This window comes from Vidua chalybeata, chromosome 17 (assembly GCF_026979565.1).
Source record: "Vidua chalybeata isolate OUT-0048 chromosome 17, bVidCha1 merged haplotype, whole genome shotgun sequence".
Taxonomy (NCBI): Eukaryota; Metazoa; Chordata; class Aves; order Passeriformes; family Viduidae; genus Vidua; species Vidua chalybeata.
This window is the reverse complement of record NC_071546.1, coordinates 10295842-10316646: the sequence shown is the minus strand read 5'-3', so window position 1 is coordinate 10316646 and position 20805 is coordinate 10295842. Positions and strand designations below refer to the sequence as shown.

The 20805-nt window shown below is 42.0% G+C and overlaps 2 protein-coding genes across 2 annotated transcripts; both read left to right on the top strand.

Moving 5' to 3' along the window:
- The first annotated feature begins 658 nt into the window (after positions 1-658).
- On the top strand, positions 659-14731 carry SS18L1 (SS18L1 subunit of BAF chromatin remodeling complex). Its single transcript, XM_053958479.1, has 11 exons — positions 659-814; positions 3436-3512; positions 4156-4240; positions 5069-5213; positions 7803-8000; positions 8989-9153; positions 10040-10141; positions 10552-10644; positions 11267-11386; positions 12079-12206; positions 12417-14731. Exons 1-11 carry the CDS (start codon positions 746-748, stop codon positions 12441-12443), a joined length of 1209 nt encoding a protein of 402 aa, XP_053814454.1. The 5' UTR covers positions 659-745; the 3' UTR covers positions 12444-14731.
- A 749-nt stretch (positions 14732-15480) lies between these two features.
- On the top strand, positions 15481-20495 carry MTG2 (mitochondrial ribosome associated GTPase 2). The gene is made up of 6 exons (XM_053958483.1): positions 15481-15699; positions 16796-16943; positions 17548-17663; positions 17945-18163; positions 18816-18954; positions 19347-20495. The coding sequence occupies exons 1-6, from the start codon at positions 15490-15492 to the stop codon at positions 19739-19741; spliced, it is 1227 nt and encodes a 408-aa protein (XP_053814458.1). The 5' UTR covers positions 15481-15489; the 3' UTR covers positions 19742-20495.
- The last annotated feature ends 310 nt before the right edge of the window (positions 20496-20805 follow it).

Genomic DNA, 20805 nt, shown 5'->3' with positions numbered 1-20805 from the left:
AGGGCAAACGCAGCTTCTCTGTGCCAGGGCCTCGCCGCGCTCGCAGGGAAGATTTTCCTCATATCTAACCTAAACCTACTCTTTTCCGATTTGGACCCATTCCCCTTGCCCTGTCACTCCGCTCTCTTGTAAACAGCCTTGCCCCATCCTTGCTGTGCGTCCCCGTGAGGTACTGGAGAGCCACAAGGGGGTCACCCCGACGCCAGGCTGAACAGCCGCGGTTCTCGCAGCCTTTCCCGGCAGCACAGGTGCCCCGTGCCCGTGTGGCCGGGCTGCCCTGCCCCGACCGCTCCCCGTCCCCGCTGTCCCCTCGCCGCTCGCAGCGCCCCGCGCGCTACGCACTTGGCGTAGGCGGCCCCGCGCCGCTCCCCGCGCGGGCGCACTTGGCGTACGCAGTTGGCGCAGCGGGCGGCGCGGCCGAGGCCGCGGGAGCCCGGCGGCCGGGACCGCACCATGTGCGGGCGGCGGGGAGGCGGCGGCGGCGGCCGCTCCCGTCCCCTCCCCGAATCGCCGCCGCCGCCGCCGCCCCGCCGCCGCGGGGGCTCGGGGGGGCGCGGCGGGGGCGGTGCCCGGCGGCGCGGGGCGCGGCGCCCGCGGGTGTTCGCGGGGCGCAGATCGTACCATCTGCGGCCGCCCCCCTCCCCGTGCACTGCGGAGAATCCTCGCACGGCAATAGCAGCCAGATAATAACAATATTATTAGAGCCTGGAACCGATATATTATAGACACATAAAAATCCCCCACCATGTCGGTTGCCTTTGCTTCTGCTCGCCCAAGAGGCAAAGGGGAGGTCACCCAGCAAACTATCCAGAAGGTAAAAGAGCATGCTTTTATACAGACAATTTTAGACATTTATTCTGTCCATGCTCCTGCAGCTGGAGGCTGATTTCTAGGGCGATCAGGAAAACTCGTGAATTTGCGAGGGCTGCAGAGATGGACAGCTGGAGAGAGAGAGGTGGGGGAAGGAGGAGGAGGAGGAGGAGGTGGAACAAAGCAAAGGTGTTCAGATCGCTGCAAAGCGAGCGAGAGAAGGACGTAGGGAATAAAATCGGGATGGCACGTTATCCCTGCTGCTCGCCAAGGGGAAACGCTGCCAAGCATACATTGGGAAACGGCAATAAAATTTGCAAATATGCGATTAATTTATGATGGTATGTCAGCTTCTGGCCCCCAAAGAATCCATCCTAAAAAAATGAATTGAAATAAAATACCGAATTTGCAAGGGTTTTCTTTTGTATCTGGATGCAGAATTTTAATCTCTCAGAAGATAGAGGGAGCACCAGCCACTGGTATTTTTCATAAACTATTATTATTATTATCATTATTATTTTGATGTATTTATTGATGTTTAGTGACAAACAAAGGTTTTGAAAGATTTTCTCTGGAGAGGACATCCCCACATGGGTCTCATGTGGAGGCCAAATCAGAGGGTGCCGAGTTGGGAAGTTATTGTTTCCTATTTCCCAGGATTGGCAGCACAAGCAGACCCTGGCACCCTTCTCCTGCAGAAGGTGACGGCCAGGAGCGACGAGGCTGGAAATGGCAATAAAGAACGTGCGTGTTTTCACTGTCACTGCTGTTTGTCAGGTGCACTTCTGCTGTCATTTTGGCCGTTCCCCGTGGCTCAGGTGTGGTCCCCGTGGCGTGGTGTGAGCCAGGTGTGAGCTCCGTGTGGTCCCTTCGCTGACAGTGACCAGTGCAGAAGTGCCACTGCCAACACAGCAATTAACCTGTCACCAGGGGCTGTGCAGCCAAGCCATGATCTGGTGCCAATTTACGACTTCTAGGGGACAAGAATTCCCTCGGTGGTAGCGTGTGACAGGGCAGAGATGAGGGCAGAACGAACTGCCACGAGAGGGGCTAGGGAGATGACTTGCATCTCAGGAGACTGTTTGGAAACATCCCATTTTGTGGAGCTCTTGCAGCACGTGGTGTTGTGAACCAATTCATTTTAAATACTGGAATATTTCAGACTCGGTGAATAAGTTTTCCTCTAGCCTCCAAATCAGTTGGAATTATTTCATAATTCAGTTGTTTGTCATTAAACACACACCCACAAAGGGCAGATAAAGTATCTTCTGTTCGATTTTCAAGCCCTTTCCTTTTTGCATATTCATAAACTTCATGGAAGCTTCAAAACGTTCTTTCTCTAAAAATAATGAGTGAAATCATTTCCCATCTCAGGTGCATTTGCTGTCAGGTTACTTTGGGACTGTTCATCAGTGTTGGGCTGTTGGCAGTGATTTTCTGTTTGACAAACAGCAGTGCTAAGGAACAGACTTGCAGGCACAGGACCTGGATGGGATTTATAGTCAAGGATGGAAATGGAGCAGAGAGAGCAGGAGGAAAAAAACCTCCAAAAGTCTTCATTAAAGTGAGCTTTTGAGAACATATACAAATTTCAATGAAAAATGTTATTTGCATTCATATTATATAAACAGCTTATTTTCATTTATTAACTCAATTTTAATAATCTTTCAAAGTTGTTCTTATCCCAATATCAAATATTCCTAAAATAGATTTCACACAGAGGAAGTTAGAGCTTTTGGCAATAGAGTAGTGGTGGTGCTCCTCTAAAGTAGTTCATCAAATAGCATTTCCAGGGCAGTAAAATTCAGTTCTGAGCCAGAAATGGTTCCTTCCTCAAGAACTCTCCTGCCCTCATGACACAGTGCTTCAAAGGCCCAATCTTGCAAGCCCTTGATAGCAGTGGTATCTGCAAGATCTATTATGCCAAAGGCAAATCTAAATTTCTACTTGCTGGTATTCTTTTTTTTTAATTTATTCATTCACTGGAGAAAGTGTGCTGCATTCACAAGAAATCTGGGAGAAAGAGACAAACTAATGTATCTGAAATTTCAGAACAAATCAAAGGATATTTTAAGCTTTTAATCATATTATGAGCTCATTAAATAAAAGTAAGGACATATTGGGATGTAATTCTCTTTAAACATGGTTTCAGTAGCTGCAGTGATGCAAATTTTGTACTTCATCAGGTTCAGCTGCCAGCATGCTCTAGTCCTGCGCAGGAAAAGGAAGAGGTTTAATTGTTTGAAAGTTTGTTTCCTACTTAAAAGTAGGCATGTTAGTAATACCTGACGTTTTGGAAAGGGTTGGGTGATATTTTGGGATGAGGCAGAGATAATTCATAGTGAAAGTGTTTTCCTTCTTCAGCATCAGAATTTATCTGCCATTTAAGGAACAAGGTAAGTCCATTCATTCTTCTGTATGGGTATTTCAAGTAACTACTTTAAAGATAACTGTTTATAATTAAATCAACCTTGTGGCTCAATTAAGTCACATGTAGGCAATTTACAAGGCAACAAAACTGCAGAAAACACCTTCCAGTGCCAAGGAGGGCAGAGGATCACAAAAATACAGGACTTTTGTACAATTCTCATAGTAACATGTTTTGGTCCTATTTCTTTTATGCAGATGCTAGATGAAAATCACCACCTAATACAATGTATTATGGATTATCAGAGCAAGGGGAAAACTGCAGAATGTACTCAGTGAGTATTACGAATTCAGGAGTTTGTTAGAAATGTTTCCTGAAGTCTGACTCTTCCCTTTGCTCAGTGGCACAGCTGTTGGTTTGCTCTTGGAAACACTCCTGTTCCTTTCTAGGAGCTTTTCCAGTTCATGGACAACTGTGAAGAGGCATAAATGGTTCTGGTGGTGCTTACTTGTGTAAACACTCCAGTTAGAGCACTCTTGAAAAAAAAATCATGTTCTTCTCAGCTTGCTGGCAGGGAAAACAGGTTTTGGGCTTTGGAGTTCTGGAATTTCATTCCTAGCAGGGCCCTTGACAGACAGAGAAGGGAAGATTGCTGGAGCAGCTGACTGGGTATCAGTCCTCAAAGACTGAGGTCCCAGCTCCACAGTTCAAAGTGCTTTCAAAGGAGGGTGTATTTTACCTCTCCCTTCCCCCAAGTTTATCCTTTGTGTAAAAGAGGTATTGAGCACGCTGATCCTTGATGGGAAACATGACAGCACAAACACGGGTCATTGCTACTGCTATGTATTAGGGCAGATTAAAAATGGGTTAAGGTAATTTAAATAACCATTTGTAAATAGGTGGGGAAAAAAGAGAAAGACTTGGAATTCTGTGTATTGTTAACCCTTTCCAAATAAGCCTTACTCCTTGTTCTGTAGATACCAACAAATCTTGCACAGAAACCTGGTTTACTTGGCAACAATAGCAGACTCTAACCAGAATATGCAGTCCTTGCTTCCTGCTGTAAGTACCAGCACAATTACTGTAACTAATAATTAGTTATTAGTATAACTAATATCATAGTTATTTCCCTCAGATACATTAGCTATGCCAGAGGGAAATGTTCTTTGATTCTGTCTCAGATTACTATAAATGAACCATTTTTTAGTATTTTTCCAGATGAAAGTTTTGAAGTGGCCAAGCAGACCACCAAACAAATCAAAAGTTACTTTTACTTTGTTTAAATTATGTTCTTTGGGACATTTGTGTTAATCTCTTTTATGATGCAGTGGTGCAGTCTGAACAGCTCCATTTGTTCAGATTCAATATTCTTACCTGTTCTTACTCTATTCTTTACTTGGGGGAAAAAAATGCTGCTGTTTTACGTCAAAAATCTAATTCAACACTCAGGCATTGGTTTGTCTTTACACATGTTGTTATTCTTGCTCAGTGGATTGATTTGGGAAGTACCACACATAGCACAAACTGCAGCATAGCTTGGCAAAGGTCAATCTGTCACCACGCTCCTGTGTTGTCTTTGCTAATGCGTTCCTCGCAGTGCTTGTGTTTGGAAATCCATGTGAGTGCAGAGGAACGAGCACAGGAGCCACACTCTGTGACAAACACAATAATTTCAAGCCCTTCACTGTGCTGCTGCCTGTCAGCTGCTCTGTCATGCTCAATGACATTCACACAGAGGAGTCAAACCAAGAAAGGTTCACCCAAAAAGCAAAGCAAACACGTATTTAACCGAGGCGGCTTTTAGTCATAGCCGGGCTAATTTGGGGGCTGCTATTTTTCTATTTAAAAACCTAACCAAAAAATTTGCTTTTCCTCCTTGTTGTTTCGCAGCCACCAACGCAAAATATAAACTTGGGCCCGGGAGGGATGAGTCAGAGCGCATCCAACCAATCCCTCCACTCCCAGAGCAATCTCAGCGATGCCATCGGGACCGGCCTTCCTCCTTCCTCCCTCATGCAGAGTCAGATTAGCAATGGTGAGCTTTGGTCCCCTTTGTGCTGCTTTGCTGTTGCCTGGCAACAAAATCATTAATGCAGAATATACTTAGAGAGCTGGAAAAGACCTCTCCTAACTCACCTTTCAGGCATATGGGGATTTCAGGCACATGCTGAAATCACCACAAAATGGCTACAGGCAGGAATGATGTTGGCTTCTGCAGAGTGCTTTGTGTTTCTGCAAAGGAAATTAAAGACTTTTTTTTTTTTTTTTTTAAATGCATGATTCAAATCACCAAGTAAAGATGCATCCAAGTTTTCAGTAAGAAAAATGATGTGTTGCAGTATTTTTGTCATGGAAGTGGCGGGGTTGGCCAGGGTAAAATGGAATTGCTTGCATGACTAACCACACAACCAAGCCTTCAGATTGCAAAGACCTTCCAGGATACATTTCTCCTTACAAATCATTTGGTGTTGCACCAGTCTTTGTCCTCTACAAAAGCTTGCAGAGACTGTACTACACAGTCAAAGAATTTGCACAGACATTTCATATTAATAAGATAATATGATCTGTTTGGTTTTGTTCATGCAACTAAACTAATTGAAAAAGAATTTTGAATGTGTGCATTTTATATTGTTAATAATCTGTTTGTTTTGTTGATCGTAGTTATTCAGTCAGTTGTTTCTGTGGGTGTCTCCTAGAGTGACAGAGAGCAAAACCAGTTTCTATAAATAGAAATATCTGATTGTAAAATCACAGACCTTGGCAGGGGGACTCAAAAGCAGACACAAGCCATGAAATTACTTCTGAGTTTTTGAAAATCCCTTCGTGATCAAACCTATTGTACCTTTTAAACAATTGGATAAGGGACCTGTAAAGTGAACTTACTACATTTTTCAGGGCCTTTGTTTTGAGAGATTTAATGCTGAGCATGAGTAATATATTAAGTCAGTCAAAACATTGTTTTTTGTTATTAAGAATAGTCATTTTCAGTGCTACTGTTGTTGGTTTTCTGATTTGCTCCCCAGCCTCCTCCAGATCTTTTGAGTAATTTGCTGCTGACTGAAAGAAGCAGACTGGAAGTCTTAAGGACTGGACTCATCCACATGTTTTCCCTTAGAATCACAAATTAGCCAACCTTTTTTTTTTCTTATTTTAAAGAGGGCCAAGAATCTCTATTTTTTCCCCATGCAAATAAGGCAAGGTTTACCAACACTTGTTTCACTCCATCTCTCACTCAAGGCAATTGCTATCTCCATTCACACAGTGTGTGACCTTGTGTTGCACCAGGATCAGCTTTACCACTTAAACAAACCAGAGCAAAACACAGAGATAATTTTCTGTAGCAGCATTTTGACCCAGCTCCACTGATTTCCAGAGAGCTGTCTCTCTTCATCTCTTGTTGAAACTGCTGCTTGCATCTCTTCATCAGAGGAAAATATCATAATTTACAGCAAATGTTCTTATTTTGATGTCTGTGAAAACCATTAAGGGAAATTAATAAGGTTTGTACTAAATGAGTTAGATGTTTTTCAGAGGCTGCAGATACACTTAATAACCCTGAATTAAAATATCATTATTTAAACATTGCAACATAATTCTGCCTCTTCTAAGGATTCTGCATTCCACCTAAATTGATTGAGATTGACAATATGGCTGAATTTAGATAGACAACAATATGTACCATCACAACTTGAATAGTAACAAGATACAGTATTTATACAGAAATATACAGAATTAAAGAATTTATACAGAATTATACAGAATATACAGAAAACAACTTTGCAAAACTCATTCATAAAACTATTTCCAGCAATAAACAACAAATAAGAATCCCATTTCCCCCAATATTAGCTACCCAACTGCGACAGGATTCTGAAAACTAAGCACACTGCCAGATAAGCAGGATGATACAAACCCAGGATGTATCTGGAGCAGTTTGATGATTACATTCTGATGTTGGAAAGGGAGTAACAACTGGGATTGTTATGGTGACTTGGAAAATTTATCTTCTTCTGAGGTACTTTTAGTCAAACCTTCAGGAAAGGGAGAGATAGGTTTGTTCTCTGAGCAGAGGCCCCGTTGGTACTTCAGAAGCCCCAGCTAAGAAGGTGAGCTGGTTATAGAGGAACTATATAGTTATATATAGTTATACATACTGGTTATATAGTACTAGTTATATATAGTTATATCCACTATATAGGAATAGTGGATGCAGCAATGTGCAAAGTGTCTCTCAGCCACTGCTGTGCCTTCCCATTGTCACCACCTGTGTGAAGGGGGAAAAGGAATCAACTGCAGGACAAGAAGGATGAAAGGACAAATTTCAAAAGGCTGGGATGTCTCCAGAGGAAACATGGAAGGAAGTGGTTGTAAGGCATTGCTGCTGATTTTGTTCTTTCCATCTGCAGTCCTGTACAGCCTGGATTTGGCTTCCAGGAACAGGAGGTTTGCTCTAACTGCGCAGCAGGCAGTTTTAATTTGTCTGTAGATAACAGGGAGTGTTAATAATGAGGATTTTTGGTTTTTTGCTTTGCCTTATCATAAGGTATTTCAGAAAGGCCTCATGCTCGCTGTGCACTGCCAATAATAGCTCAGATTTTCCTGTTGCTCTCTCTCATTTTTGTAGGTCCTAACCACGTGTCTATGCAGCAGTCAGGCCAGAACACCATGCCCACGACCTCTCTGAGTATGACTGTCAGCAGCCACGGGACTGGCCCTGGTTACAGCCACACAGTGCCTGCCTCTCAGAACGTGCCAATGCAAGGCCAGGGCTCAATAGGCAATTACGTCTCTCGAACAAACATCAACATGCAGTCCAATCCAGGTAAGCTCCCTCTTCCTCCTCCTGGGCCACCTGGACTTTCCACTGACCTCAGAGGATTTGCCACACGTGACTTTGTTCTGTAAATATTTTCTGTAGACAGCTACAAACCTACCTGAGGAACAGACAGCTTTAAGACATCTCTGAATTTCAGGCGTCAGTGTAACTCAGAACAGTTTCAGACTTGCTTTAACTTAGGCTGACTCGCCATGGTTAGGGCTGAGCTGGGGAGAAGAGGGTTAGGTAGAGGTGCAGCAGCATTGTCTGATAGCCCTGGCAGCAAATCCCACAGCCATGGGAGGGGTCTGAGCAGCACCTTTACCCAAGCACAAAGAACCTGCCAGAGTATAACACATTTACAGTTTGTACATTACTAGCCCATTTTGTTATTTTATTGGTACTTCACATTGTTTGCAGGGCATTAGTAGACTAGCAGACAATTCAATCTCTTAATTTAAAAAAAAGTTTGCTAGTTGAATTGCATTGAATGGGATGTCTGATGCTTTAGAATTCTTTACAGCAGCATGAAATTTAGGAATCAAATAAATCCTAGAATAGCAGTTTACTTAAACTCTATAATCATGAGGTGTGTGAGAAGATGGAAGCACAAGAAAGAATATATTAGGAAAGAAATGCAGCAATGAAATAGTCAGGAGGTAGACCGGAACAAACATCATTTCTTGTTTCTTTCTTTAACCCTACTGCAATAAGGTTTACATTCTTTTAAGTAAGCTAATAATAATCAAGACTGGGTGTATTTTTAAATATCTGCTGAAGCAAATGGCAAGAACTGACCATGTAATAAGATCCTTTCTGGATTCCAGTGCAGAAGAGTAAATAAATCCAGTAGGAAAACATCTCCCCCTGTGGAAAATTCACAGAATTATCAGGATGCATATTAGCTGAAGGTTTTAACTTGCTTCCAGAGAGACTAGGAGAGAACTGCCCCATGTTCATCTTTGGAAAACAGTCTTTTCCATGTCCATTGTAGTCTCCATGATGCACCAGCAAGCAGCAACGTCACATTACAACTCGGCACAAGGAGGGAGCCAGCACTACCAGGGACAGTCCTCCATTGCCATGATGAGCCAGAGCAACCAAGGCAACAGCATGATGGGGCAGCGACCCATGGGCCCTTACAGAGCTTCACAGCAAGGTAAAATTGCTATCAGATTGTGGATAGAACTCTCATTAGGCTGACGACACTCAGCCTGTCCTGTGGGGTACACAGGTCACCAACATTTCCAAGTCACGTTTACAAATGGAGAATCCCAGCCAGGAGCACAGGAAATCCTGAATGGTGCAAGTATCATGACAATGAGATGAACTTCAATCTGTTTTCAAGATTCATCTATTTAATTATTTTGGGTGTTTAGAAAAATAATTCTGTTTAAAAGGGATCATAAATCTCTAAAGGAAAGAGAAACAATTTGATATCCAGCTCATTCGAGGCACTGGGAATCTATTCAGTTCTTTCCCATGGTGTTGGATCAGCTCTAACATGGCACAGTTAGCAAGGAACACATTTCTGGAAAGAAGATACAGTTTGCCAGCAATTAGAATGAAAAATTAGGCCAAGGAAAAGAAAACACCAGAGGATAACTATCATGCTCTAAGACCTCTCTGGATAAAATTCTAAGAGGTAATAAAGCTGCTAGACTGATTCTAAAATAAACTGAATTTTGCTAAGAAACAAATTAATGTATTAATGAAAATATATTTAATTCTGACTGTGCTCTTGAGCATGGAATCCATTCCTGTGCATTCTAATAACTCAGACTAGTAGATGAAATGCAGCCCTTACTTTTGGTGTTGCTGCAGCAGTGAGTGATTCTAGGATGTATTACTGACTGTTGTGTGATTTCAATTTCATTCTTTGTCTGAGAATACAAATTTATTTCCTTTTTCTAGTGAGCAAGACTGCTCTCAGTTGTTTGCTTTTCCAGACATAAACTTTGTTTTCTTAAAAAAATATATTCGATAAGAGAAAAGCGTCCCTTAGGAGTCCACAGGCTCAGTCTGCCTTGTCTTGTGCCTTGCAGGTTCCTCGCAGCAGTACATGGGTCAGGAAGAATATTACAGTGAGCAGTACAGTCATGGCCAAGGCTCATCAGAACCTATGAATCAGCAATACTATCCAGATGGTAATTCCTCTGAGCTGGGCTCACCGTGATACTGCTGAAGTGCAGAGCACCACGACTGCCATGTCCAAGGACACGGCAAACCTATTATGCTTCATTTCCAATTTAATGCTGGAAAATTAGAATCCCAGGGGATGGGAGCCTGATATAAAACATCCCCATCAGTGCACCCTGCTATATAAACTGCTCAAAAAGAGCCCAAAGCTCAGTTTGGATTAGTAAAGACAAGAGTTTAATCCATTGGTGTCACTTTCCTTGCTGTGTATTCTATATTCTCCCTAAGGGCTCTGTATTTGCTCTTAGCCTTATCTTGGTGCATAAGCAGATTCATAATATATATTCAATATATATTCAACACTGTGTCTGTGGTCCCATTAAGAATGTATCTGACAAATCTTTGTGACTCCTTGCAGGACATGGTGATTATGCCTATCAGCAGTCATCCTATACTGAACAGAGCTACGACCGGTCGTTTGACGACTCTACACAGCACTACTATGAAGGAGGTAGGAAAATACAGCAAAATATTAACAGTAAATTCAATGTATTATTAAGATATCTGAACTCTAAATTAACTGGTAACACTAACTGAATTTTGGTGCAGCAAGGTGGCATTTAGGAGAAGTGATGTCTTCTAGAGGGCCTCTGTTCATTTTGTTGTTTCAGGATACAGCACATGGAATTTCCATCATAGGTATTTGAAAAAAAAATACCAGTAACAACTAGATAAGTGGTCTTTCTGGGATATATGAATAAACATCATTTTCTAGAAGAAAATATAAGGAAAGGGCTTCTTGAGAAAGCAGATATTTACCCTGGTAGACTTATCTTTGTGACTTTTTCTTCTGAAGCCCTTCTGTGATAAAAAAATTACTTTGGGGAACATGTTGTTTCTTTGTTTGTTTAGTGATGTGTATAAATAAGTAGCTCTCCCATTCAAAAGAATTAAAAATCACTGGAGAAATAAACATCTTGCTTGGCAAAATCCAATCATCTGTTTCTAAGAAAAGTATTTGTGTATGAGTTCTAACCAAGGCTCCTTATGCCTTTGTTTTCCTTATGATCCACGTGTACAGTGAAATACCTGCCTCATCTATGACCAAACAATTCCAATATTTCCCCCTCCAGGAAATTCTCAGTACAGCCAGCAACAGGCAGGATACCAACAGGGAGCTGCACAACAGCAAACATATTCCCAGCAGCAATACCCAAATCAACAGAGTTACCCAGGACAACAGCAAGGATATGGTAAGAAAACTCTCAGTGGCTGGTCAAGTGTTTGCAGTGTTTCACCCCGATGCCTCCATTCCTAAGCTAAAATAAACTATAAACTATTTCCTTGATTAACCTTGGATTAACAGTGTACCAAAATTAGCCAAAGATCTAGTAAAGGGATTCTGGGCAGTAACATATATAACTATAGCACTGCATTCCATCTCAAATCCCTCTCTCTTTTGATAGAAGTTAGAAAATACACATTTTCTTCATGTTGACTTTATGTTAAACATCATCAGGAGGTCACTGCCTGGGTTCCCAGCCCTCCTACACACCCAGTCCTTCTGAACTGACATGAAAAAGATCATCAACAGTCCAGAGAATCACTCCTCTGTTGCTTATAGTGGCACAGCCAGATTAGATAGGAATTTAAACATGCAGTTGTTACTAAAATATAGGCCAGGTAGTTTGCACAGAAATGTGCCAATACAGGTTTCAGAGAGGCTTCACTTAGAAGTACTATAACATTTTCTGAGCTAAGTTTAAAACCTGAAGTTTACACTGCTGCAACTACATCATCATTGGTATTAACACCTCCTAGTGCAAACCTAGAGGGAGGTCTGGGCAGAATTTACTCACAGTTCTTACTCACAGAGCTTTAGTTTGTGTCAGCTGTTAAAAACTCCAGCAAATCAAGCCTGTAATGGATTTTACTGTCTTCTCAGGTCCTGCACAAGGAGCCTCTTCACAGTATTCCAGCTACCAACAGGGACAGGGGCAGCAATATGGAAGTTACAGAGCTTCCCAGACAGGCCCATCCGCTCAGCAACAGAGGCCTTATGGCTACGAGCAGGTAAATTGTCTAAATCTCTGCTCTGAAAAAGCAGATATGGCTGTTAGCTCTGTGTATAAATCTATCTGATAATTTGGTGCAGGTATATGGGTGATACTTCAGTAGGTCTTGTAAAATTCACAGACCAAAAGAAATTGCATAACTTGCAATAAGCCTCTAATATATTATCCTTCAACATTTCTATTTCTTCTTTTTTTTTTTTTTTAACAGGGACAATATGGAAATTACCAGCAATAAAAGAATACAGTGCTGTGTCAGATTCCTTTCAATAGTATCTCAATCTTTTGAACTGGATGTACAGGCAGTTTTGATTAATTGTAATATGTTGGTTACCCCTTAGCACAAAGCAGCGTCTGTATGTGAACAGTGTTCATTTCATGCTGGATATGAAGCAGTGCACTACTGGTAACAAGACAATGCTTTAATGGTTTGATATTTGGTGCTGTGTATAGTACTGTATGTTGATACAATGCAGAAGTTTTCCATTTACCCCCTCTTGTCCCATTCTCGATGTTTCTGAATAGCTTTAGGATCATTAGATCACAGTTGTGCCCCGTTCTGGAAAGCAGCCAGGTTGTTCTGCAGTCTGGCCCAATGCAAAGCCCATCAGTCACATCTCAGTGCAGGGAAGTTCCCTGTGGTAAGTTATTGATCTTTTTTAAACTGGATGCATTGAAGATTACCTGCCAGCCTCCAAAATCCATGGCTCTTCAGTTTACTTCTACAGAACAAGGGGATGGGTATATTCCTTATAAAATGTCAGTTCTATGCTATATGACAAAAAATTACTGCAACTTCTGTAATACCTACCTACCTACCCAAATCCTAAAATTCAGTAATCTGCATAAGTCCACATTTCTGTTGTGAAAGGTACAGAAAGAGGATCCAAACCTATGATCATAGAAATGTTAATAAATAGAAGCACCTTTTATATGTCTGTGTAAACAAAGGTATTTCTGTCGTGGAAAGAAAAACAGAAGGGGGCTCTGAGACCTACAGTGTCAGCCTGCTTGATGTCAATATTGCTTCATATCATGCTTAGCTGAGAAAAACATCTGGCAGAAGTCCCGTCTTGAATATCCTACTCCAAATTTTATAATTTGCATATACATTTTTGTGCCAAATTTTGCAAGCAGGTGGCTGGCATCCTTCTTTATTCTGATTCTTGTGCTGCCTTTGCTCAGATTCCCCAGCAAGCATTATAACCATAAATATTGTCAAATTTGGTGGTCTGTTGTTCTTACACCTCATCATCACTTTTATTTTCCTGTTGTAGCTTGACAGAAAAATAGTTCAGAGGTAAAAGAAAAAAAAATTGCATCTTTATTGCGGACAAGCAATTAAATTCAGCTTTAATTGTGAGATACTATTATGCATATAGAGAGGGGAGCTATTAATGGGGTCAACCAGTGAGAGAATACCTATAGAGGGAGAATTTAGAGAGAAAAACTAGTGGTATGTAAAAATCAGTATGAACAATGTAAGTCGCTTCTATTCAGTTTTATATGTTCTTATAAAGTCTTGGGGAGGGTTGAAACAAAATGCGCTTTTAAAATACTTATATAAGTGTTGAACAAAATACTGTGTCCAAATTTCTCTGAAGCAAAAATCTGAGGTGGCTGTGTAGCCCCAAAAAAACAAAAACATTTTTTGTTTTAACATTAAACTCAAAAACATTTTTTGAGTTTAACTGCAAATTTACAAAAGTAGATACACTGTGTAGGATTTTCTCCTTTTCTTTGTCTGACTGGTGTTATTTATGGGATTTCAAGTACTTTATATTTTGAAAAACAAAGACCACAAGGAAAACACAACATCTCTCAATTCATTGCTTTTTTCCCTTCTTTTTCCTTTTCCTTTTCCTTTTCTTCCTAAAGAAGAAGATCTTTATCTAGACAACTAGGAGGTTTACTATTAAATGTTGTCCAAGCACTGTCCTTCCTTTGTTAATAATTTCAGCTACTGGTAAAATAGAAGACTTTTTTTTTCAGTCAGTCCTCATTTCTCTCATCTTTCCTGCTGGTGTTTTCATACAAATAAGTACTCTCAAATAGAAAGGAACAGAAAGGAAGATTGTTTTCTTTATAATAATTACTATTACAGGTAGCCAGAAGAATGCAATATTGCTCTTTGCCAGTTTGGGAATATGCCTTTTGTGTGGTTTTTGAAAGTGCTGAAATGCTTTTGAGAGAATATGAGCAACACTTAAACCGAAACAGCAACATTACATCAATCTGAAATGTCTTACATTAAGAACTTCGTGAATGTTGTGTATATAATGTATTTGAAAGAGCACTTTGAAAATAGTTTGTACATTTATTTCCTAATTTATACATGATTTTTGGTGTTAATATTTCTAATTGTTAATAACAAAACATTTATTTAATGTGTCGTCCATTTTTATGTATTAATGTGGAAACAAAGTGATGCCAGCATTTTGACTTCTTCCATGAATTGTATCATTTTCTGTTTTGTAATACAGAATGCTTGAAAATTGTTTAGTTTAAATATTATCTGAAAGTGGATTTGGTGGTACTTTTCTTGTGGCAGATGGAATGGATAGCTCAGGTTACGCTTTCCTTGGGGGTGCTGGTGGGTGAGAGCTGGCCATGCCCCAGCCCAGAAATCCCCCGGGTGCTGGCTGATCCCGGCGTGGGCAGCGAGGGAGGGAGAACTCTGCCCCTCAGGGCATGGACCTCTTGGAGAGGGCCCGGAGGCCCAAGCTGATCAGAGGGATGGAGCAGCTCTGCCGTGAGGAAAGGCGGAGAGAATCGGGATTGTTCAGCCTGCTTAGGGGAACTTTGGGGTGCCTTAATTACAGCCTTCCCGTGCCTGAAGGGAGCTGTAGGAAAGACGGAAAGAGACGATTTACAAAGGCCTGGAGTGACCAGACAAGGGGGAATGGATCAAGCTGGCAGAGGGCAAGGTTAGATGGGGTATTAGGAAGATGCTCGGTGCTGTGAGGGGCGGGAGGCCCTGGCACAGGGTGCCCGGAGAAGCTGGGGCTGCTCCAGCCCTGGAAGCGCTCAAGGCCAGGCTGGACGGGGCTTGGTGCAAGCTGGGATAGTGGAAGGGGGAACGAGACGATCTTTAAGGTCCCCTCCAACCCAAGCCGTTGCGGATCCTGTGGCGGGCTATCTCAGCCCTCACGGGCGCCGCTCTCGGGCCGCACGGGCCGCGCTGAGGCGGGGCTGAGGCGGGCCGGGGCTGCCGGGGGCGCGGCTTCGCCGCAGCGGCTGCGCCGGGGAGGCCGAGGCGGGGCCGGGGCCGTCCCCGTCCCTCCATGGCCGTGCTGTGTGGGGCCGGGCTGGGCGGCTCGGCGCTCCCGGCCGCTGCCGGGGCGCTGAGGCGCTGCGGGGCCGGGGGGAGCAGCCGCAGCCCCTGGAAGCCGCTCCTGCTCCTGCTCAGCCCGCCGGCTTTCTCCACGACCTGCGCCCGGTGCGCCAAGGACAGGCGGCTGAGGCAGAAGAGAGCCATTTCGGAGCGGCAGCTGGTAAGTGCTGGGCTCTGTGCGGGTTCGGGGTACCTCAGACACAGCTCCCGCCAACACAACTCAGTGAGTGAGGAAATACTGGCTAAAATATAATTGACTTCCAGAACAGTGAGGCAGTGAGTCTGCCCTGCGATATTCTCGGTGTTCACAGTGGTCGTAGTAGCGGTCCACTTCCCCTTTGGCCTCTTTGGGCTGGAAGCATCTGTAAGTCTAGAAAGCAAAAAGGTTTTTAAAGCTGAATCTGTAAAATGGTGGTTTAGCTTTAAATCTAAAATATTGTTTTGTTTCTCGCTGTTCTTTTAGTCTTTCGGTATAGTCAGCTGCCAGACAAGCATCACTTTATGTCAGAGAAACTTTGGGGTCCTAGAATTTATTCTTCATCTTATTTTACTATTTACACGTCTCTGGAAAATCTTATTTTCTAATGATCCTTAAATCACTTCCCATTAAAAGCCATAGTTTACTCTTTCGCCGTTTGGTGGTGCCAAATACTTTGCCAAATACTTTTTAGTAGTAGAATAAATTTGATTATCAAAAGTTCAGTTGAGAGGGTTTTTTTTTCCAGTTGCTTATCTTTGGTATCATAACACTAAGAAGACTTGTCTCCCTCACATACTATTTGTGCCATTTATTTAAAGTGACCCTTAAAGCCCATTCTCATTATGAAGTCCCTTAGTAACTGACAGAATTTGAAAGTTACTGTAATCACAGTCATGCTTTCTCTTTTCATGCCTCTGTGAAAACAATTCCACTTGTCAATGAATGTACTTCCCTAATATTTTCCCTTGGGAATTTCAGCTCCTTTTCTGGAGATAGATAAAGTGATATCAACATAGCCTTAGGCAATTGCTTTTAAAATACTTGAAAGTTGAGATCTGTTTTTCTTTATTATTACTCTCAGTACACTGCATTTAGTTGATCTGTGAATGGCAGCAGAATTCTGATTCAGAGTTCTGATTTTTTTTTTTTTTTTTTTTTGCTGTTAAATGGAATTCATCATGGCTAAAAATAGCAGGTCTGGCTGTTGACTAAAACTTCTTGGAAGATGAGTCTGATAAATTGTACTAAAAGGGAGCAACCCTCATCCTTGTTGCAGACACGTTATTTCGTGGATCAGCGGAAAGTGCGTGTGGTTGGAGGACAAGGAGGAGACGGGGGCCATTCCTTCCACAGTGAGCCCAGAAAAGTGTTCGGAGGTCCTGATGGTGGAAATGGAGGTGATGGGGGTCATGTCATTTTTAAAGGTAAACCTCACCGAATCTGTGTTGTGTTGTTGTCTTCTTGCTTAACACCCAACCCAGGAAAAACAGCCCTGCACGGATGGTAAGAAATGGTAAATGGCAAAAAGGTTAAAATGGTTCTTTCTGTATGAGATGTCTTTGCTTTAGAAGTTTTGTCCTGAGCTGTGATAAGGAGGACATAAATGACACTGAAAGCCTTAGAAAGAACTTTGAAAATCGAGGTATTTTGCAGATACTTTAGTGAGTGGTGCCTGACTGTGTTACGTTAAGATCTGATTCAATTTTCCTCTCAAGATGAATAAAGCTGCTTCTACCACCACCCTGTGTTAAAATCTAATCTAGCAAATTAATTTTGGTTTGGAATGACCACATTAATAAACCTAAGCAGCTAAGTACAGACAATTAAACTTCATCACAACTTAGACTGATGTTAGTCTTCCCTGATATGTTATTGTTGAGACAGTAAATAAAAAATAGGGACAATAAATAGTAAATAGGATGTGCACTCATGCAATATTCAAAAAGGGAAAGAACAGTCACAAGTTGGCTTTTCTGTGCCTGTTTTACTAAAGCAGTGTGTTCAAAATGTGTGTCTTTTGCTTTTCAGCTGACCAGCAAATGAAATCACTTTCTTCAGTGTTCCGCTTCTATCAGGGTTTTCACGGAGAGAGAGGAGGAAGCAAAAACTGTTATGGAGCTAACGGTGCACACATGTATGTTAAAGTAAGTCAGTGGGTGTTGCCTGCTGTGTGGTAGCTTGGTACATGGCTGATTTTCAAGCTGGAGAACCTTGTTGTGTGCAAATCTCATGTGTAATGGAGGGTAACTGTCTGACGGTGCTGTTTTGAGTTCAGAAAGTGAGTTTCATGAAAGACAATTCTCTTTTTGGGCTTCTCACCTTGAGAATATGCAGGAGTGATTTTCAGCAAATCTGAAATCAGCTGGTGGAGGGTCTGCTGCAGGCTTTGAGCTTCGGTGTAATGCTTGCACCTCTTCCCTTTGAGGTCCCTGTCGGTACTTTGGTGAAGGAGGATGGTGAAGTTGTGGCTGACCTCACCCAGCATGGAGAGGAGTACATTGCAGCCTATGGAGGAGCTGGAGGGAAAGGGAATCGCTTCTTTCTCTCCAACGAAAACCGCGCTCCGAAATTATTTACTCCAGGAGAGCCAGGTCAGGAGAGGGTCCTTCATCTGGAGCTCAAGACAACAGCTCATGCAGGATTGGTGAGTTTCTGTTGGTTCAGCTTCCACATGACTGACTGAAGAAATAATGTGAGATAGCATTTTCTTAGCCCCTGGCTTGCTTGTTTGGAGATGCTCAATGTTTTCTTGCTGTTACTTGGTAGAAGGGTGTCCAAAGTGATTCACAGAGCTGTCACTCACTCTCATGCTACTTAGTGTTGTCCTACTTCTGCTAAAATCCATACTATACGTAGAGAAACAAGATTCATCAGTGGTTGCTGATGATGTACAGCAGCTTTGTCTGCTGGTTATGCAGATGAGCATATACTACAGTATAGAGAATTCTTTTAAATTGGTTTGTTTTCTTGGTTTTGTGGGTTTTTTTCCCTAAATTATAAAGTTCAAATCATCTGTTTCATCCCTGTATTTCTCTTTTTACAGATCTTAAACATTTGACTTTGTTAGTGACAGATTTATCATCCTCTGAAATGAAAAATGCTCAGTCAACTTTGAGCTTAAGCTATTTTTGTATTTGAGTATGGAAATATTCTAACACCAGCTGGCAAACTTGTGAAAGTTATGCTTTGCTGCAAAATGTTCTTGATGTAGTCCAACAACTGCAGAATAACTGTCTGGTCTAGCATAATTTTGCAGATTTGTTAAAGACTGAGAAATTTGTGTGTTTGTATTCCAGGTGGGCTTTCCCAATGCTGGCAAATCCTCCCTTTTGAGAGCCATCTCCCGGGCAAAGCCAGCTGTGGCTGCCTACCCATTCACAACCCTAAACCCCCATGTTGGCATTGTCCACTATCAAGACTATGAACAAGTGGCAGGTAAGAATTTGAAGTTTGTTGTGTGTACCTTGATAGCAATTTGTGTCACCTTTGTAAATGCTTTAAAATGCTGCAGAAATAGATTCAGGAGTTCTGTAGTGTTCTTGCTAGTTCTGAAGAACTTCAAAGAAAACTCTAATGAAAGCCCATTTCACCTTCACTTATAGGTACCCTTAGTTCCAAACTAAGTCTGTATTCTGTCTGCACTGGAATAATCTAAATTTGGGTGCTTCAAAAGATAACAGCAGCAAACTTAGCGTGAGTTGTGCTTTAATATTGAGGCACTGAGACATAATTCTAAAAGCACTGACACTGGCCAGTAAAAGACTTGGGGGATTTTTGGGGGGCGTTTTATGGGATCTGCTGGATTCACTGTGAAATTTCTCTTGTAGTTGCTGACATTCCTGGCCTAATCAAAGGTGCTCATCAGAACCGTGGGCTGGGGATGGCCTTCCTGAAGCACATTGAACGCTGCCGCTTCCTCTTGTACGTGGTGGATCTCTCTGTGCCTCAGCCCTGGATCCAGCTGCAAGACTTGAAATACGAACTGGAAGCATATGGAAAAGGCTTATCTGAGAGGCCTTGTGTTGTGATTGGGAATAAGGTTGACCTTGCTCAGTCCAGGATCAATCTGCCACTCCTTAGGGAGCAGGTAGCTGAGAGGGTCATCGCGTTGTCTGCGCTGACAGGAGACAACTTGGAGGAGCTGCTGTTGCATCTGAGAGAACTGTATGACACTTATGTGAAGACAGAACAGTCACGAGGACAAAGCCCAGTCAAGTGGTAGAAGCCACAACTGCTGTGAACTGTGCTAGAAGGAGAACAAAGTTAAAATAGCAGTTTGATTTGAGTGCATCTCTGTGATTTGGGCTTCTTGTGGGTTGTTTTTGTTGTTAATATGGAAGGGCACAGCATGGGGATTTGTTCTGGACTGATGCTTTGGAAAGATTGTTTTGTTTGTTTGTTCACCTTTGAGGTGTCTTGAAGTTCTGCAACAGAGCTTGAAAATTGTAATCATGGTGGGTGTTGAACTGGAAACCTGGCTCTTGTTTGGCATACTATAGAATGAAGAGAATGCTCTCTAGCAGAAATGACTGAAATTCAGGATCTGCAGAAGGTGTTGGCTTATTTTATGAAGTGTACTGAAGTGACTCTCAATTTTCACTAATCAAAAGTTCTAAAATAAAATCAGGTGGTCCCATGTTTATCTGTTTTTATATGATGGCCAATTTCAGTCACGTCTTAAAACTTTTCTCTAATTGTGGTTTGTTGTGGATTTTTCTCCTCAGAGGGAGGCACAGCTCAGTAATTTTAGGGAGGAGGAGCTTGAAAGAACTGCAATTAATGACTGAAATTATTTTCTCATTAATATAAATAATTTACTATATTTAAATGCTGGCAGCAGCTAAGTAGCTGAATAAACTGGCTGGGAACCAGCCATTTGAGACTCACATCTGAGTTCTCCCTTTAGGAATCTCAGGCAGTGTTCTGAGAAATCCTAGGCTTAGATACATCAAATAAAATAAACATTCAGTTCTTTGTGTGTGTGTGTGTGTCCCTTTTTTTTATTCAACTATATCATTTTATGGACTATGTTCTTAAACTTTAGGAATTCAGGAATCTTAATTTAGAACAGTGGTCTTTGCCCTCTCCTCATACTGAAAGACGAGCTGCTTCTGTATACTCTGGTCATATTTTCTGTAAAAGATTATTATCTTAATAATGGAAAGTCAAAATTCATCAAAACATATAATTAAACTTTTTCATAAGGGACCTGAACAGGCTTGTGGGGTGCTGAGACACAACACTGTTAGAAATAGAGGAAATTACTGAGTGGATATGAAAAACACT

Bases quoted from the DNA above. Each gene is read 5' to 3' on its own strand.
- SS18L1 (XM_053958479.1), top strand. From the start codon at position 746: ATGTCGGTTGCCTTTGCTTCTGCTCGCCCAAGAGGCAAAGGGGAGGTC. The intron at 815-3,435 runs GTAAAAGAGCAT...TCTTTTATGCAG, and splicing joins CCCAGCAAACTATCCAGAAG to ATGCTAGATGAAAATCACCA. The intron at 12,207-12,416 runs GTAAATTGTCTA...TTTTTTTAACAG, and splicing joins GGCCTTATGGCTACGAGCAG to GGACAATATGGAAATTACCA.
- MTG2 (XM_053958483.1), top strand. From the start codon at position 15,490: ATGGCCGTGCTGTGTGGGGCCGGGCTGGGCGGCTCGGCGCTCCCGGCC. The intron at 16,944-17,547 runs GTAAACCTCACC...TTTGCTTTTCAG, and splicing joins GGGTCATGTCATTTTTAAAG to CTGACCAGCAAATGAAATCA. The intron at 18,164-18,815 runs GTGAGTTTCTGT...TTTGTATTCCAG, and splicing joins CAACAGCTCATGCAGGATTG to GTGGGCTTTCCCAATGCTGG.